This window comes from Palaemon carinicauda, chromosome 38, assembly GCF_036898095.1.
Source record: "Palaemon carinicauda isolate YSFRI2023 chromosome 38, ASM3689809v2, whole genome shotgun sequence".
Taxonomy (NCBI): Eukaryota; Metazoa; Arthropoda; class Malacostraca; order Decapoda; family Palaemonidae; genus Palaemon; species Palaemon carinicauda.
Genome location: NC_090762.1, coordinates 47,052,137 through 47,073,216, shown reverse-complemented (window position 1 = coordinate 47,073,216; position 21,080 = coordinate 47,052,137). Strand labels below are relative to the sequence as shown.

Genomic DNA, 21,080 nt, shown 5'->3' with positions numbered 1-21,080 from the left:
GGTTGTAACTATGCTAGTAACTGTAATGGTAATAATAATAATAATAATAATAATAATAATAATAATAATGATAATAATACCTAGAAAAATACTCTAAAAGGGTACAGACCTCCGCCACGGCAGCTTATATCTCGAAACCAGCTTGCCTTTCCCAGAATCAATTAATAATTTCCGGCACTTTACATAAGGTTAGAATCCCTGCGTATTTTATGATCAAAATTGTGGCTGTATGATTGATGACCGGAATTTGACCTTTTACTTGACCTTGGACTAAACCTTGAACTTCGACCTCAACAGCTCTTTAGAAAACAGCTTAAAATCCCTGCATGGTTCATTACTTTGCGACTAAAATTGTGGCAGTATGGTTGATGACAAGAATTTGACCTTTTGCATGACCTTGACCTTAGGGTCAACCTTGATCTTCGACCTTAATATGCATAAATTGGCGTAAATATTCATACAATTAAATATGAAAGAAGTTTGAACTCTGTGACAATGATGTCCAAACTTACGGCTGATTACGTGAACTGGCCATTTTGATTACCGGTGACCTTAACTTTTGGCTTTGGCCTTCCAAAATTTAACCATCAATAGGTTTTCCATTTACATAACAGTTAATCCCTGAAAGTTTCATTACTCTACGATTAAAATTGTGGCAAGGGGGCTGTTCACAAACAAACACACATATATACAAACGGGGTAAAACATAACATTCTTCCACCTTCGTTGGCGGATGTAATAATAATAATAATAATAATAATAATAATAATAATAATAATAATAAAAGTAAACACTGGAATACCTAGCACGTGCAACGGCATAATAAACCAAGTACTTAAATCCAAGTTAAACCAGGAAACACTGAAAGGAGCCACATGCATATGGACAAGAATGAAAGGAAACATGATCATAAAATAGGCACTATTACGCGTCTCGGCCACCTGGTAAGACGAAGAAAAACAGAACCACCAATTTACATTTATTTTCCTCTTTTTTTTAGTATCGCTGGTCAACAGATTATAGATATTTACTTTAATATCCGTATAAAGTAATTGGGCGAAGAGTGATATACGTGGACATTGAGAAATAAAAATAAAAGAAACAGGAAAATAATACAACGTTCATACAATTATGAGTGTCCTTAATCTTAAAGTAAACTAGTATTCCTTCGGGCAATGCCATTATGAAGAAATTATAAGGCTTCTAAAAATCGCACAGCAAATAATCAAGTTTCATTCCAGCTGTGACCTAGTTGTGGAATGATCTTCCTAATCAGGTAGTTGAATCGGTGAAACTTCAAAAGTTCAAACTTGCAGCTATTATTTTTATGTTGAACAGGCTGACGTAAGTCTCTTTTTAATAATTTTTATGTTGAACAGGCTGACGTGTCTCTTTTTAATAGTTTATATATGAAAGATCTATTTTAATGCAGAGTGCAGTGCAGTCGACAAAATTAAACGAGTCATCAAAGAGATATCCCGCAAGTGAATCTTTATGTGTAGTTCGCTACTACAGGAAATTAAATGCTCTTAAAGAGGACAAAACTAATGAAAACTTGAGTAAAAGTTACAGAAATTAGCATGCTTTACAATATTACTTTTTACTATGATCTCTTTGAAAACAACATCCTACCAGAACGACGCCAACATATGTTCAAAATCACAAATGATAAATGTCGTAGCAACTGTTGACACATACAAGTCAATAAAATCATCAACCATAACAATTAATTTAGACTCGTCAATCAGACGTTTTGCACCACCTGAGAAAGCGTGGGCGTTATGTGAATGCCAGCGAGTGTGTGTGGGCGTGGGTGTTGGTGGATGGATAGGAGGGGCATCCCCATCCCTTCCCTCCCGCATGCGTTGGGAGGCCCTCTTCGAGAGAATATAAAGGAGAGCAGGTGAGCTTGCAAACCCACGTGGTGGTTGGTCGACCTCCCGCTAACACGGATCAAGTCTTGTTTCCCCCGTTCGGCCGATTCTGAGTTTTCCCGTCTTGCTCTTCGGGGTTTGAAGGAAAGCAGCACCAACGGCAGTAACACCCGGTTGCTAAAAGAAAGAACCATCTGTGCAACAGAAAGATACATAAAAACAAGAACATCAGCCTTTAGCCACGTTCCAAGAGGCTCCCGCATCGGCCCTAGTTTCCAAAAACAAAACAAAAATAAATAAATAACTTTGGTTCTATTTGTACTCTATACATGTCATTTTGAAGATTTTAATGATACCAGTTGAAGTGCGAGAAGGAATCCAGCCTTGAGACATTAAAAAACAAATTAAAAACTTTTTTAAAGTAGGACCCGACAAACGAAACCCGACTGATAAGCGAACAAGAAGTGCACCGTGATAGGCTTGTCCAACAAACCACGCCAAAGATATATCTTAAATCTACTGTTATAATATAAGTGACAATATGATGAAGGTGAGTGATTAACTGTAGAAAAAAATTACTGATGAATTACATAAATAAATCTGATTACATTATGGTAAAAAATCGTTGCACTACACTCCAATAAAAGTTATTTTTTTCTTTTACTACAGTAAACGTTTTCTGATAATGTATTGCTTGCAAAAGGCAGCGGACAAAAAATGGTCTTCCAACGACTTTGGTTAATTGTGCCTGTGCCTGATGGTTAGTCGATTAAGGTGGATCGCAGCCAGGATCTTAAACGAGTGATTAATAAGTTTTGGGAACTAACACTCGTATGAAAAATCTAGATTATATATACATACGTACACACACATATATATATATATATATATATATATATATATATATATATATATATATATATATATATATATATATATATATATATATATATATATATATATATATATATATATATATATATATATATATATATACATATATACAGTATATATAAATGGCCGCACGAAACACGATAGCGCTTGGTCAAATCTTCGTTTTCACTTTTCCTCCAGACTTGCAGTCATCTTGAGACATCGCACGTTCCAGTGATTAGTCATACATACATACATACATACATACATACATATATATATATATATATATATATATATATATATATATATATATATATATATATATATATATATATATATATATATATTTTAGCAGTAATACAACTATCATTAAATACAATAATAAGAGAAATTATAATTATATGAAAAATAAACATGACACAACTCCTATCCTTGACAACAAAAATTACAGGACAATTACAGACTTAGGATTTTTTTATCTTGACCCCAAACATACCTTTGAACGAGAACAATATTCACACTTAATAGAGTAAAAATGTTCCATAATTCAAAAGAAAAAATCAGAATGGTGAAGGAGACCCAATGTTTATTTTTCAGTCTTAATTACTTTGAAAGCTACAATTGCAAAAAAAGGAAAAATTTAACCTATCAACGAAGAAAGCAGTTAGAACACTGAACTACACGTTGTTTCTATAACACATACTCGAAAGAAGATAAATTTAATCTAAACAGAGCAAAAAAATCTGCCTATCGATAAGGATGAAGTTACACAGCAATGTGATACAGTTCCGCCAGAGAGAGAGAGAGAGAGAGAGAGAGAGAGAGAGAGAGAGAGAGAGAGAGAGATTCTTGTCAGGAAACTATGCATGAAACATGCTAGGAACTTTATAATGGTTACCCAACTGTTATAAAATGGATATTTAATCAAACCTTTAAACTGACATATTTTGTAATAGTAAAACCGTCTGTTTACAGAAACATAATAAGGGTTCTGACATCACGACCATAAATATTAGATATACATCATTAATTATCACCAGTATATAATGAAGAATTAGTGTGTGGTTATACAAACACACACACACATATCAAACACACACATACACACACACACACACACACATATATATATATATATATATATATATATATATATATATATATATATATATATGTATATATATATATATATATATATATATATATACACACACACATATATATATATATATATATATATATATATATATATATATATATATATATATATATATACACACACACACACACACACATATATATATATATATATATATATATATATATATATATATATATATATATATATAAAACTACTTGGTCTCACCCCGTCCTTCGGGAAAAAGAACTAGTCATACCCTAGTGAGATGAGGTACCCTCGGGGAAAGAACTAGTCATACCCTGGTGAGATGAGGTACCCTCGAAATCACAACTATCGTGATGTAATTAGGAAAGGGGGAGTGGGTGGGAAAGGTTGAATCTGTGTGTCCGTGTGTACCATATCTATCTAAATATTTAGTCGTCATTTTGACGGGTCGCGTACACTAGTAAAAGATAAAACACGAAAGTAGATAAAAAATAAAAAATTCACGAATATATATAAATTAACATACTGAAGTCCAAGCACTAACTCAGTCGGGTATTATAAGACCCGAAGACCAGATTCTAACAAAAGAAAAATAATATCCAAACATAAGTAAGAAATAGTTAACTGATAAAAAGCAATGCATTATGTTCAAACTGTCGTTCAAATGATAAGACAGAGGGGACGAACAATATAGCACACTAGTGTAAGCGACCCGTCAAAAATGACAGCTAGATATTCAGGTAGATATGCACGCACACGCACAGGCAACCCCCTCTCACCAAGGTATGACTACGCCCTCATCTCCTTATCAGACAAGGGTCCAGGAGAACTGAGCATGACCAGATATATATATATATATATATATATATATATATATATATATATATATATATATATATATATATATATATATATATATATATTTGAGCTCAAGCCATGTCGTCCTGATGGAAGGTTCCTAATAGTAGCTTCCAAGGAATATATGAACTACAGTGATGTTTCCAGAGAATTTACCTTTAGGTCTCCAGAATTCTAACTCCTGGCGCGAGTATCCTTAAAATTTCTTTTAAGGATATCGCATAAATCAGGGGACGTATATCTTGATACGACACAGCGATCTTCACCCGGAATAGCGTTTTCGCCTCGAGGGGGAAGAGTAGCAAATTTGGAAGGGGAGCCGTTATCAATGTTACCCTATTTCCCATACTAGTATTGAGTATCAAAATGGTGGTCATTCCTAATTTTGTAACGAATTCACACGGTGTTCCTGTTGATCTAACCTTTTCGATCGATTTTGTGAGGATTATTATGCAATCTCCAGCTTCTTTCGCCTCTGGAAAGTTGAGTATCGATTCTTTAGTGTATATAATTTTAGCTCTCTGTTTCACAGTGAAATTAGAGTAATTTTTTGTACTTAGGAGCTAGGCCTGTTACCGGAGGCGCCATGGGCGCTGTCGTTCGTTAGGCATGTATTATTTAGTTAGCAGAACGACTTTCCCGGTTGAAATAGCATTAATAAATTATGAAAGCTATTTAGGCATAATTATACTTGTAAAGATATTTATGGTATGCATAATTTTCCTCTTTCTTTGTCGATCGTATACGTTTAGAGTTTCATTGATTTAGGTAACCGAGATCTCGTCTTGCCTGGGTGATGTAGTATACTTTCAGACACTTCCCCGTTTACCCTTGTGTATCGTTTTATTGATTCTAAGGGGGATATTATGTCTCCTAGAATTATATAAATCGATACTTGTCTCCTGTGGAGAGTTATGGGTAATCCCTCTTTCCCTCTAAGTGCCGCCGCAGGCGGCAACCCTTTCTGGTCTTGCCATAGAGTAGTTTACTCCGGCTTGACTAGGCTAGGGTTTTTCTGTCTCCCACCTTTGCCAGGGAGTGTCCGGCTTTGGCTTTTGACAGAATCTCAGAGTATTCAGTCTTTTGCCGTCGGCAGGGCGGCAGGGTGAGTAGTCACTCTCCTGCAGGCTTATAGCCGCCGGCATAGGAGGCTAAGCCTCCCTAAACCGCACCTGGTGTGGTGGTATGTTGCCGCCACCTTCTCCCTGCGGTTTAGAAGACTAGTCCTATGCTGGCAGACCCTGGGCTGAAGAATAGACATTCTTCTACAGCCTAGGATGGTGCTGGCACTGAAACGATTCTTTCTCCCTTGTTGAGAGGGGGCGGCAAACCTGCCGGCCCCTCCTAGCATTATTTCAGCAGACCCTTGGTTGAAGAATAGACTTTCTTCTGCCGCCTAGGACGGCGCCGATACTGAAACAGAGTTTCTCCCTTGTGTACTGGGGCGGCAACATAGCCGCCGCCTTCTACGCTTTATATAGGACACTTTTCCCTGCCCCTCTCTGTCCTTTTAGCTATGGCCGTTGTCCCGCAATCTCGCCGCTCGCCGGCGGGATGCGGGGCCGGCCGAGCTCCTACAAAGCAGCTGTTTAGTCACTCAGCTTTTCCTTATGGACAAGGATCCGGGAAGGTTGTACCGGCCATGACGGCTGCTGGTGAGAGACCCTTCTGTCACCAAGGTTCTTCAGTCCTCCCTTGGACTGTGCTGTCCACAAGTCCTGTAATCGGGATACTAACCCAACTGGCAGCAAGCTGGCCGGGCCGGCGCCGACAGGTACTTACTCATTCGGCGGCATGCCGACTGTACCAGTGCCGCCGGGTACTAACCAGCCAGCTATATGCCGGCAACGGTACTTGTGGAGTGATGGAAGCCTGAATAATGCATTCTACCCTTCCATTTGAACCTTCGTTCTGGGGGAAGGCAGTAAGTTATATACTTACATCCTAATTTAGTGAAAACATACACAGTAATAAGGCAGTCCTTCACTCCATGCTTTCTCTCTCTCTATCAGCTAGTATGCCGACCGGACTGTGCCGTCAGGGACTAGCTATGTCGGTTATATGCCGGCTGAACTACAGTATATGATTATACAGTAGTCAGTATATTTGCAGTAAAGTACATACTGCAGATAGAAAACTATTGTATATATTATACAAGTAGTTATTTTCCAATATATCTTGGATATCTTTGCCCAGTCTTTTGCTGAAACCAATCCTATATTGAAAGAATAGAATTTCTTCAATACTCTGATTAGAAATCAGTTTACATTTTACCCAACAATATTAAATAATTTAGAAGGGCCAGTGGTATTACACTTTCTATCCTTAAAGGTTAGAACCCTTGTCTCTGAGCTTCCCTGATCAGGAAACTCTATGATTTTAATATTGGAAGGGAAGGTCACAGCAATTGGCTGGGTGGGATACACAAGTATGTGTTTTTTCTAATTTCTAGTCCAGGCGGCGACATGCCGGCCGGACCGTGCTGCCAGGTGCTAGGCATGCCGGCAGCACACCGGCTGAACTACAGTATATGATTATACAGTAGCCAGCATATTTGCAATATAGTATATACTGCAAACAGAAAACTATAGTATTATTATACAGTAGTTAATTTCTAACATATCTTGTGTACCCTTGTGCAGGGTTTTACTGAGACCGAACCGATATTGAAAGAATAGAATTCCTTCAATACTCTGATTGGAAATCAGTTAATACTTACCTCACAATATTAAATAATTAGAAGGGTCAGTGGCAGTGTACACTCCTTCTATTCCTAGGTGTTAGAACCCTTCTCTTTCGAGTTGCCTTGATAAAAGAAACTCTTTATTTTTAATATTGGGGGGAGGTTACAGCAATTGGTTGGGATAGATACACAAGTACGGTATGTGTCTTTCACTATTCCTTTCTAGCTTACTATCCTAAGCTATAATAATTAAAATAGGACTGATAAAATAATTGTTTATCAGGTGAGATAAACAATTGTATATTCATTCTGTTTTCCCTTCTTTACAGGAGGAACCCCAGATGAAATGTGATGCAGTCTTCTGCAATCTTAAGAGTAAGTACTTTTACGGTCATAAAGCATGCAGGTCACATGCCCCTGCAATATTGGTACCCCCAAGTCTGCAATATCTGCCGGACTGTAGTGACTGAAGGTTTTGATGATCCCAAGTCAATGGAGTCTAGGGATGCGGCACGTAAGAAACTACACAAATGGGTAAGAAGGGTTCAGAAAAACTCTCCGGGACCATACCTACCTAACGATAGGATGCGTAGCTTACTGTTCCCGAAAGCAAGTAGTGAAATGGTGGTGCCCCAAGCACGACTCGCACCTCCCTGCGTACAGATTGTCATCGAGACGGAGGGCAGGAAGGTACCTATGGAAGAAGATGATGTCGTGTCGGAATTCCTTCCGTCTGTACCGGCCCTTGAGCCGTTAGCCTCGACGTCTTCACCTTCTACCCCTCTATTAGACAAAATGAGCCAGTCTATAGCCCATCTTACGGGTTTAATGGAAAACTTTCGCAAACAAGGCAAAACAAAGGGAGCAAAATTCAAAAGATAGCTCCGTGAAGCTCCACTCATCGCCTCCCGAGGGTCATTCAAGCGACCCAGAGACCAAGACCTCCCGACATGCTCCAAGACCAATCCCTAGAGGTATGCGGAGCTTATGCCGATTTTGGACAGCAAACTCTACATCTCCGAGAAGATGGGAGCTGTCCCCTTAGACGAAATCCAATTTTGGCCAAGCTTTAACGCTTTCCCTGATTGCTTCATTCGACTGAAGCATGAACCAATGTCAGAAAAAGAGACGAAACCAAAGGAAGTCATGGTTTTCGACCACGATAAGGCACAGGCTCTCTTGTCAAGTAGCCTGAGAAAGGAGGGTTACTCGGTGTCGAAAGTGTCCGCCTTGAGTAAGAAACACCCTAACTTTCTTGTTCCTGCTTCAATAACATTCCCCTTTACGTGGAAAGCATTTAAATTGGTTGCCAAGGCAGTGGAGGCAGGCAAACCATGCCCTGCACTTAAGAAGTGCAGGCCTCTGTCACTAGCCTTGCCCATGCAGGAGAAGGATTGGAAGGAAGTCCACTTAACCTTCTCAGTAGGGAAACTGGACGCGGACATCACTGGACGAAAGTTTAGCAAGAATCTTCCTAAACTTTCTGACTTTCTCTTGTGCAAGGAACAAGAGACAACGGAGAGACTTGCGGCCTCCTTATCCCTACAAAACTGCATAGAGATGTGTGCAGCCCAACGAAGTACCCCAGACATGCTCATGGTCCTGGACAGGATGCATATGGCCACCTTAGTAAAAGACCTATATGCCTTTATGAAAGTTAGGAGAGCCTGTAGAGACTTCGTGTTCGCTGCTGCGACAGTGAAACATGAACCCAGGAAGCTGATATCTTCCAACATCTGGGGTAAAACCTCTTTCCAAGCAAGGTAGTGGAAGAGGTAGTTGAGAAAGCCACCACGGAGAATAGGAACCTTCTCCAGGAGTGGGGCATCTCTTCAAAGAAGAAGCCTTCCCCAGATGTGGGTCCCCAACCTAAAAGGAAGACAAAGAAGTCTAGACTTTTTCCTCGGTCTGCTCGACAACATCCCACAGTTTCTATGACCGCGGTGCCCCAGGTAAGCGATCGAGGAGGTAAACCTTCTGATCAATCGAAGCAAAGAGACGCTTCTGGTAGGACAGAGGCTCCAATAGGATCGTTGGACCTTCGATCCTTGGGCCCAAGGTCTAATCAAGATTGGACTAGAATGGAAACTAGACATGTCTCCACCATCATTTCTTCAACTCTTCCAACACTCCAACCCCGTATTAGAAGAGTATACCCTGTAGCTCTGGAGCATACAGGTTATAAGGAAAACAAAGTCCATCAAATTCCAGGGAAGGCTGTTTTGTGTTCCCAAGAAGGACTCAAGAAAACTCAGAGTCATTCTGGACTTGTTGCCACTCAACAAGTTCATAAGAAACAACAAGTTCATAAGAAGCAACAAGTTCAGGATGTTAATCCTTCTACACATAAGGACCCTATTACAAAAAGGGGCATTCACAGTCTCGATATTCCTGACAGATGCCATTTCTAGTCAGTCGCCCCCTCTCGTCCTACCTAGGATTCAAGTTACGGAAGATAAAGTATGTTCTAAGAGCCATACTCTTCAGACTAAAGACAGTCCCAAGTATCTTCACGAAATTGATGGACGCAGTCATGCAATAACCATGCCTAGAAACAGTAAAGGTAACAAAGTACCTGGACGACTGGCTGGTGCGGGCAGCACCCGAAGTGGCTGGTCTGCAAGCATCCAAAGAAGTACCCCAGTTCCTGGAACATCTGGGATGCAAAACCATTGGAACCTGAGGTCATATTGTCTCTCCTTTCCCTTACGGAAGAAGGAGATCGCAGGGTCAGTCAAGAGACTACTGTAATCCGACAGGATTTCAAGACGCCCAACAGGAAAGAGTACTGAACTCTCTCCAGTTCGCAGCAGTGACAGACCCAGTGCTAAGAGCACAGCTGAAAGATGCGTCAGGAATCTGGAGAAGATACGCATCAAACGCTTGAAGAGATCCAAAATGAACGATATCGGTCTTACCTTGATCACTTCTCATCCCATGGTCAAAGGCTAAAAGCCTAATGAGGACCGTGCCCTTGCAACCATCTCGACCATCAAAGATCATCCACACAGATGCCTCGACGGAAGAATGGGGATTTCACTCCCATCAGAGGAAAGTCCAAGGGAATTGGTCATTTCTGTTAAAGGCCCTTCTCATCTACATTTTGGAAGCCACGGCAGTCCTGTTGACGTTGAGGAAACTCTCTCCACGCAGATCAGCCCTCATCAGGCTGATCTTGGACAGCGAAGTGATAGTGAAATGTCCGAACCGACAAGGCTCGAGATCGTCCTATACAATCTAGGTGATATTAGCCATCCCTTACCTAAAGAGATGGCACCTATCAGCAGTTCACTTACAAATGATCCGCAGTGTGACAGCGGATGCTCTACTCAGGCTCAAGCCGATAAGAGTCAGAATGGTCCACAGACGCAGACCCATTCTCTTCCAGATTGGAACAAGTCCCGGAACTGGAGATCGAACTCTTCGTGAAGAGCGTCATCAAGAAACTACCTCAATATGTAGCCCCATACGAGGACCCTCTAAAGGAGATAACGGACGGCATGTCCCTAGTTTGGAACAGATGTACCCAGAAATTCCTGTTCCTTCCATCCAATCTCCTGCTGAAGGTCCTCAACACGCTGAGATCCTTCTAAGGAACGTGGCTCCCAAATAGCCCAAGAGCAACTGGTTCCCTCTAGTGAGGGAACTGAGGCTGAGGCTGGCCCTTGTACTGAACCCAGCACTATCTCAAAGGGTTCAGAAGTTAATTGTCTCCGATTCATCACAGAGAACCCAAAACTTTCATTTCATGATTTTCTCGCCCTAGCGGTTAAGAAAAAATTTGGGATCTCAGATGGCAATATAGACTTCCTAGAAGAATACAAGTCTAAGTCAAAGGCAATATGAATCGTCTTGGAAAAAGTGGGTTGCTTTTGTTAAAGCAAAAGGACCGAAAGAAGTTTCAATAGACTTCTGGCTGTCCTTCTTTATCCACCTTCATAATCAAGGTCTGGCAGCTAATACGATAACTACTTGTAAGTCAGCCTTGACTAGACCTCTTCTATATGCCTTTCAAGTGGATCTGACGAACGAAATCTTTAACAAGATCCCGAAGGCCTGCGCTAGGCTTAGGTCTGCAGCTCCTCCAAAGCCCATCTCATGGTCTTTGGACAAGGTCCTACATTATGCTTCATCCATGAACAATGAAGATTGTTCTCTCAAGGATTTAACTCAGAGGGTTATTTTCCTGTTCGCTATAGCCTCAGGGGCTAGAGTTAGTGAAATAGTACCCCTATCAAGAAATGAGGGCCACATCAAGCTCACAGAAGTGGGAGAACTGAATCTCTTTCCTGATCCGGCCTTTCTCGCCAAGAACAAGCTGCCCACTAAAAGATGGGGTCCCTGGAGAATCTGCCCTCTGAAGGAAGATGTCTCTCTATGTCCAGTAGAGTGTCTAAAAGTCTATCTTCGTAGAACTTCAGACATCAGGGGAGGACAGCTCTTCAAAGGAGAAACCTCAGGATCAAACTTATCCCTAAAACAACTGAGGGCGAAGTTCACCTACTTCATTCGCAGAGCGGATCCTGACAGTACACCCGCAGGTCATGATCCGAGGAAAATTGCTTCATCACTGAACTTTTTTCAGTATATGGACTTTGAGCGTCTTCGCTCATATACTGGATGGAAATCATCCAGAGTGTTCTACAAACACTATGCTAAGCAAGTCCATGAACTGAAGCATTATGTGGAGGCGGCAGGTAGTGTATTAAAACCTGTCGTCTAGTGCTGCGATGAACAGTTAATTGATTGGGACTATCAATTAGGGTGAAAAGGTGTTGACACTTCCAGTGCGATACCTTTTAAGTCAGTGTCACCATGGTGACACTATGACTGTTCAAAATCTCAGGTATGGAATTATACAGATAACACTTGTGCCATGTGTATGTTGTACACAGTGTTGATAGTATACAACATTACAGAATTTATATTGGGAAAATTTATCAAAATTTTCAGCTTTAGTGTGACACTCATTTCTTCCCTTTCAGGGGGGAAAAATATTTTCTGTGTATGTTGCACGTATAATTCCTTTAACATGATACATTCGTTTCACTCGTTTTCCATTTAGTCATTAATTCGAAATAAATTACTATCTCGCCCTGCAATTTGTACATTATATATGACAAGAGTTCTCGCACTTATTTATTTAAGTAAACCTCATATCATTGTATGCTTACAAAAAATGTATATAGTTGACACTTATATTGTTCCGACAATATATACAAACCGTGAAACCATCTGTATATCGGGTGGATACTTATGTTTGTTCATACAATATATGCTAACCTTGAGGCCCCTTTTCTACTGTCTAGTGTGACTCTTCCCTGCAGGGGACAGGAAGCACTAACATTGTCTATGATTAGTGATAATGACGGATAACGGTAACGTCATTTGTCTCACTGGTCCGGATGACCATAGAAAAATTTGTCCCAAGGTTAAGGCACCTATGAAAATCCACAGATACAGTCCTTTTAAGTAATTCTCTGGTAAACTTCCATCAGGACGACATGGCTTGAGCCCAAAAAACGGATTTTGAGCGAAGCAAAAAATCTATTTTTGGGTGAGATAGCCATGTCGTCTTGATGGACCCGTCCTCCTTTTCTATAGAAAAGGCCTTGGCAGGATCCCTCTCGAAACTACTATATCTGTAGCACCATGCTCAATGCTACAAGGAATAACCGCCATCTTGATACTCAATAGTATTATGGATAACCTTCATAACGGCTCCCCTTCCAAATTTGCCACTCTTCCCCCTCGAGGCAAGAACGCTATTCGGGGTGAAGATCGCTATGTGTCGTATCAAAATATACGTACCCTGATTTATGCGATATCCTTAAGAGAAATTTTAAGGATATTCGCGCCAGGAGTTAGAATTCTGGAGACCTAAAGGTAAATTCTCTGGGAATATTACTGTAGTTCATATATCCCTTGGAAGCTATTAGGAACCTTCCATCAGGACGACATGGCTATCTCACCCAAAAATAGATTTTGAGTGAATATATATATATATATATATATATATATATATATATATATATATATATATATATATATATATATATATATATATATATATATATATATATGTGTGTGTGTGTGTGTGTATATACATATATATAAATATATATATATAAGTATATATATATATATATATATATATATATATATATATATATATATATATATATATAGGGGAGATAACTTTCAGAATAAGGAATGAACAGAATGGGAATACTAGAGGTCCCAATACATTCCGAAAATGAAGGTAAAAAAATACAGTTCAAGGAACAAAAATGAATAGAATGTACTGAATTCATGTCTTAAAACAATGCTCTTAAGGCATTCATTCAACAAAAGGAAAATCTTTTGTGGACCAAGAGCACTTAATCTAACGAATCTTAGTGATTATCGGAGGTCTACAGTTGAATAAACTATCACAAAGTTTAAGTATGTGTCAATTAACGTCAGTTTTCAAATCTTCGTTATACTTACACAAATAGCAAATGCAAGCCGGCTCTAGTTTACTGCAGGACAAAGACCTGAGATAGGTCCCCATTCATGTCTGGGGGTTTGGGCAGTTTTCATCATCACGCTTGCCACAGCGGAATGGTGATGGTGGGACACTTTAGTCTGATCGCAAGCAAGCCAACCTAGTATGGGTGACACTAACTAGTACAGCTCTGTTGATCATGGCGATACACAACCCCTTTCAATACGTTAAGCCGATATACCCACTCATATAGTTATATTTAACCTATCCAAAACCTCATCCAACGGAATTTTTTTTTCTTCCAACAAAAAATATACAATTTTTATTATTATAATTTCCATTCGGTACAAACATGACTATCTATATAACATGACTATCTATTTCTGCCTGTATGTCTGCTTGAACTTATGAATGAATAACATCCACATGTTTCCCCTTGACAGTTCTATTTCAACGTTGTTACTGATTTTAAAACATTTCATATCAATTATACATTACTTCTCATGCAGTTTATTTCTTTCCTCATTTCCTTTCCTCACTGGGCTATTTTTCCCTGTTGGAGCGTCTGGGTTTATAGCATCCTACTTTTCCAACTAGGGGTTTAGCTTGGCTAATAAAATGAACAATAATAATAATAATAATAATAATAATAATAATAATAATAATAATAATAATAATAACAACAACAACAACATAAACAGCGGTCATGGAACAACCTCTAAGGCTGACTACAATCTACCCTCTCATGTTGCTTTGATATATCAGTTTGTTCGAAAAAAAAAAAAAAAGTCGTTCAAAGTATAACAAAATTAGCATAGTGTTACTCATCATTCAAATCATATAAACCAATTAACAAATAAGTGCGTCTTTAAAAGGACGAGAGAGAGAGAGAGAGAGAGAGAGAGAGAGAGAGAGAGAGAGAGAGAGAGAGAGAGAGAGAGAGAGAGAGAGAGAGAGAGCATATTAGGTTGAAGTAAAAAGTAAGAATGGCCTATGAGTATGACGAATTTTCTGAAATAAAAAGAAAATTTATAAAGTAAATAAGAAATGGCAATGAATGATGGGTGAAGGGGAGAAAATAAAAAAACCAAAGAGAGAGAGAGAGAGAGAGAGAGAGAGAGAGAGAGAGAGAGAGAGAGAGAGAGAGAGAGAGAGAGAGAGAGAGAGAGAGAGAGAGAGAGCAAATTAGAAATGAATAAAATACTTCTGATCCCTGACTTTTCGAGAGTCCTTTTAAAGCTACGGTGAAAATACTAAACTTTGTTTATTACAATCTATCAACAATACTTTATACGCCTAAATATTTAGATAGATAAGCACACACATATTCAACCCTTCCCACAATATAACGCGGCAGTTGTAGTTTCCGAGTGTACCTCCAACCTGAGGGACGGGAGTGACCCAGTAAATATACGTCAGCGTGACCGGATATATATATATATATATATATATATATATATATATATATATATATATATATATATATATATATATATATATATATATATATGGACTTTAGTTCACTTAGGAGTCCCAGGCCTACATGGCTGAAGATTATGATGCGCGAAGATGGTGATGATGATGAATGGAGAAGTATTGAATTAAAAGCTCAAGATAGAGACGACTTTGCGTCAATAGGTGTACGAGGAGGAGCAGATGATGATGATGATGATGATGACAATATAGCTAGACAGGTGCTCTTTATTAGAGGAGACAGTTCAAGTCCAACTGAGTGCTACTTTATACCCAACGGATTTATTTCTTTGTAGGCCTAAATTTATCTATATAAATACGGGTGACTTTTGGTACAAGGCTATATCATACTAACAGGAAGTTTAGAAAACTAATTCAAAAACTATCTGCATGGATTCCTCAAAAATATATATATTTTTTTTTTTCATATAAAACAGAAATATTGCACTTTTTTTCACATAGATAAATATTCCGAAAGTTTTTTTCCCAGAAACAAATACCGAAAATTCAATTTTTTTTCTTCAGATAAACACAAATATTCAGTTTTTCTAGATAAACAAATATACAATGATTCCGAAAGTTATTTTTCAGGTAAAACATATATTCCAAAAAAAAATTTCAGATAAAGACAAATATTTTGAAAAAAAAAAAAATCAATCCAAAACGAACTCCAGTGATAAGCTGCTCTAGTCAAGATAATCAAAATGGATAAATATACTCTTCATGGATGAACTCAAAATCTTATCCCCGTAATTATATGATCTCACAATAAATCGTTTCGTATCAGGAGAAAATTAATATAATCTTACATAACTGAATAAATTAAAATTACAATTACCTATATTTGATACATATAAAATGTATTAAAAATCATATAATGACTATTCCATCAAAGCTCGTCAACATAGGTAATAAAAAGAATACAACATAAAGCTTATGAACCTAAATTCTAACAATAGAGAACGATATTCTAACAACAACAACAACAACAACAACAATAATAATAAGAGCAATCCAAGATTTCAGAACGCGCCAACAAATATTGCCAACATTTAACTGAAGTCTATGGACATCGCCTCCATCTTTTCATATGCTGACTGTACAGCAAATGGTGAAAAGTGCAATGTTGATCCAGAATCGTGATCTTGATCCGTATCACCTACAAAATCTCAAGCTTCTTCCGATGCTTAATATCGATCCATTATTGAAATTTGGTGAAAATTCGATATATCAATTTGTTTCAACGTAATTTTTAAAACTGTGGAAAATGCAAATTTGGATCTAGAATCCGGATCCGGCACCGAATCATCTCAAAAATTTAATGGGGTCGTCTATGGCCTAAAATTTATATGCGGTGAAATTTTCGACTAAAGCCGTAAGGTAGTTTTAACGTAATCCTGTCCACAGGCACTTCGACGTATAAATAAATGAATAAACAGGCTCGATTTTATAACCTCCTTGGTGGAGTTAATAGTAACAATAATAAGAATAATACAATACTGATAAAATCTAAAAGAAAGTAATCTTGGGTACTAAAGTGTGTCCTGCTTCGATACAAGGAGCAAAAATGTCAAATGCTTCGACTTCAGTTCAATATAATGGAATATTTCTTTTGCCTTATTTTACGGACAAGCCTTCAACTGGCACCGTCCACCATTTTTATACTATACCCAGAAGCAAATAAAAATTCGATATTATTCATGGGTATCTTAATACTGGATGATAATAATAATAATAATAATAATAATAATAATAATAATAATAATAATAATAAAAGTTCACATGAACACTTGAGTGTGGTAAACGTCTTAAGTGAGCATGATATAGAATTAGAATCAATAAATATGCCAGAAAGGTATGCTGAATCCAGAAAGGAGTTATTATTATTATTACTGGCTAAATTACAACCCTAGTTGTAAATGCAATAAGCCAAAGATCTCCAGCAGGGAAAAATATCCAAGTGAGGGAAGGAAATAAATAAACTATAAAACAAGTAATGAACAATTAAAATGAAGTATTTTAAGAAAAGTAACAAAAGTAAAACGTATCTTTCATATATAACCTATAAACACTTGTGTAAGCCTGTTCAACATATAAACATTCACTGAAAGTTTGAAGGCAAAAACAGAATGTTACAGGAAAAGATATTTCTCCAGTACTCAACCAACTGGGGCTATTATCCTAATTCATTGGGAACATCACTAATCAGCCAACTGAAGTCTTATCCTACTTCACTGGTAACTTGAAAATACGACCTCTGTCACTTGAACCAATTCTGAATGAAATGGCATCCAAAAATCCGATATCAGTGACTAATTTACATCAACGTAAGAGTCATACAACTACAGTCCTATAAATGAAAATGTATGAAATGATAAAGAAAGCTTCACTCGATATATTAAAGAACACTTCAAGATAAAACACTAATGAAACTACTATACGCGGATCATCATATCCCTGTATATCAACACAACAATTGCAGCAGTTTTTAGTCCACTACAGGCCAAAGGCCTCATACCCATCTTTATTCACACCTGGTGTTTGTCCAGTTTTCATAACCATGCCGACCAGTGCGGATTGGTGATAGTGAGAGATTCTCGTCCGATCGCTCACAGCAAACCAACCTAGTGTGGATGATCCCGAATAGTACAACTATGCTGATCATGGCGATACACAAAGCCGTAAAATTGTAAACCGTGTAAAGCTAAAGAAATAAAACACCGAAAAGAGTGAAACGAGCTTCAATATCAGGAAGAATTTCTGCAAACATTTTCATTCTTTACCCAAGATACTGGATGAATGTTGCATAATAGCGCTCTCACTGTCACCTATGAGAGTTAGAAGAAATAGACTTTTACTACCAAAGGAAGAATCAGCTGAAATTGACAACTGATGTGACCGGAATTGAAGATATGACGTACTGCGTTCTTTAAAAAGCGATGCAAAAAAGAGACAAAGCGACAATTTACTACTGTGAAATAAAATCCAATACGTTGAATTTTAATTCGAAACGGGATATAATAAAAATATCACAAAAGATCTCGCTATGTTCTAGTCTTGCAAAGAGAGAATAAAGAGAAAAGACTGGGAATCTTTCAATCAATATGGATTAATACAAATAACTTTTTATTTCGCTGCATTTATCACCCCCCTCTCTCTCTCTCTCTCTCTCTCTCTCTCTCTCTCTCTCTCTCTCTCTCTCTCTCTCTCTCTCTCTCTCTCTCTTAAAAAAATACATGTGAAACGAATAGGAAGATTTTAATTTCCAGTAAATATCCAAGGATATAAACAACGTGTGAAACCAATAAATGGAATTGATCTATCAACAAAACTATTTTCATTCCACTTCCCAAAACGCTATGGGGCTGCCCACACATCCTTCAAAAGATTGGATGCAAATTAAGAACGACGAATTGTATGTGCCTCTATATGAGAGAGAGAGAGAGAGAGAGAGAGAGAGAGAGAGAGTGAGAGAGAGAGAGAGAGAGAGAGATGTATATACATATATACAGCATATATATACATGTGTGTGCGTATGTGTAAGTACGATAAATACCTGAATTACTTTACTATCCTCTGAGTGATGCTAATAGAGCACTAAATACAACGTCCACTGAGATGGTTAAAGACATATGATGAAGGTTGTTTTTACCTATAAGCTGGTGTTACATCCAAATATAGTATGACACTTATGCATAGCATTAGATAAGTATATGTGAAGGGAATTGTTTAGCACAGCCTAAAAGCATTTTGTAAAATAATACGACTCCAATGTGATGTGTACTGTCCATAGAAAACAATGAAAACACCTAAATTAAATTTTTAATCTTTTTTTCTCTATCACAGATGACTTACAGTCTGTTTGCAGTGATATTAGCAACAGCCGCCATGGCAGCAGAACACCAAGCTAATGAGGAAGATTCTTGGCTCCCATCCTTTCCCAAGCCAAGACCAGAACGCAGCCTCCACACTAAAGACTGGGTTGCTCATGCCTGGCAGCCTGAGGCAAATCCTTTGACACCCTCCACACATCAACAATGGTCTGCAGATGATGATGTAAGGGATGTTGCTTGGGAGGCACAAGATCCCTTGGGAGAAGCTTTGAACCTTGATGAAGACCTCGCTAATCCAGAAGAAACGATGCTTGAGATAGTGCGACAGCCACCCAGTCGTCTTGGTTCTTTAGTGGATCTCTACAAAGACGTTTTTCACGGACTGAGCCCCTTCGTCGCTAATCCAGAAAACCAGATTCTCCCAGCCAAACCAGAGCGTCGTTCTGGACTGAGTTCTCTCGAAGGTAATCCAGAAAACCTGATTTTACCCGCCAAACCAGAACGACGCTCTGGACGTAGACCAGCTGCCTGTAGGTTTGGACCATTTGGATTGGTCTGCTGGAATGCTGCAAGGCGGGGTGCCGTGATGCGACAACGTTCTGCCCAGTATTCCCAGTAGCGAAGTACCCTTCAAGCTTCCCTTTGTTTCTAAACAGAGCACAACTACATACGCTTCCAAGGTTATTTAAATGATCCTATTATGTACTGCAATTTATATCAATTAATGTTTAAACACACCCTAACTGAATATTTGCCATTAACGTCAAGAATTACCCTTTTCTCAGGGTGCTTTTAAAAAAATTCTCATTTCTACAATAAACTTACTAATATCTGAGTATAACACAGAGTACAACTTCCTTGATTCTTATTTGTCACACACACAGAAAAAAATCACACTACTTCTATTCTTCCAAAACCAGTATAATTATGTACATTATTTTTAAATGGTCCAATAATAAAAAAAAAATTCTCACTACTTCTACTCTTCCAAAACCAGTATCAAAATCCTATGCTATCAATACCCAATAAAACATAAATTAATCAGTTTGTAGTCTTTACTTCATCAATAATCACCAGTCAACAAATTGCTTACACAGTTCTGAGATAGCCTTAATATCATGTTCCAGCATTGGAAATTTCATGTTTTTAAACCTGTGGAGACAAACGCACTGTGTCTTACTTGAATACCTATCAAGAGTATTCTTGTTTTTTGCCAGTTTCGACTGAACAATAAATAATTATGTCATACACTGGAAATACTTGTTTAAATGATTCCTTATAAACACAACATGATTTATCAATAAATGAATAAAAGATCTTAAATGTGCAAGTCCTCAAGAATTACCTTCAACAGCCAAATGGAAGAATATGGCATACATTAAGAATTATGATATGAAGCAGGCCAATTGCAATAAATGATCTACTTCATATAGGCCAAAGTAAATTTGAAAATCTGAACAAAATCCAATAATCAAATACCTAATACTGATCAGATATGAATCCTCTAGAAAGTTAATACAGAATTATTTTCAAAATAACACCCAGGATTCTATCTTCAACAAGCAGCTCAAAAACTGGAAACGGAAATAAAATTATAATAACCTAAAATAAAAGAAACTTAAAATTGCATGGCTTCCTTTGAAATACACTCCTAATTAGCATAATCCTTTTAAGGTGATATCAAGATTATTACAAATATTTTTTTGGGCTCAAGCCATGGCGTCCTGATGGAAGGATCCTATTTGGTAGCTTCCTTGGGTAATCACTACTAGGATTTTCCCAGAGAATTAAACCACAGGTTATCACAGAATTCTAACTTCTGGAGCGAGTATCCTAAGGGTTTCCCCTTAAGACATCGTGTATCAACAGG

At 38.0% G+C, this 21,080-nt stretch overlaps 1 protein-coding gene across 1 annotated transcript; it reads left to right on the top strand.

The window, feature by feature from the left end:
* Positions 1-1,908: 1,908 nt before the first annotated feature.
* On the top strand, positions 1,909-20,089 carry LOC137630161 (uncharacterized). The gene is made up of 2 exons (XM_068361610.1): positions 1,909-2,424; positions 19,224-20,089. The coding sequence occupies exons 1-2, from the start codon at positions 2,416-2,418 to the stop codon at positions 19,827-19,829; spliced, it is 615 nt and encodes a 204-aa protein (XP_068217711.1). The 5' UTR covers positions 1,909-2,415; the 3' UTR covers positions 19,830-20,089.
* Positions 20,090-21,080: the final 991 nt, after the last annotated feature.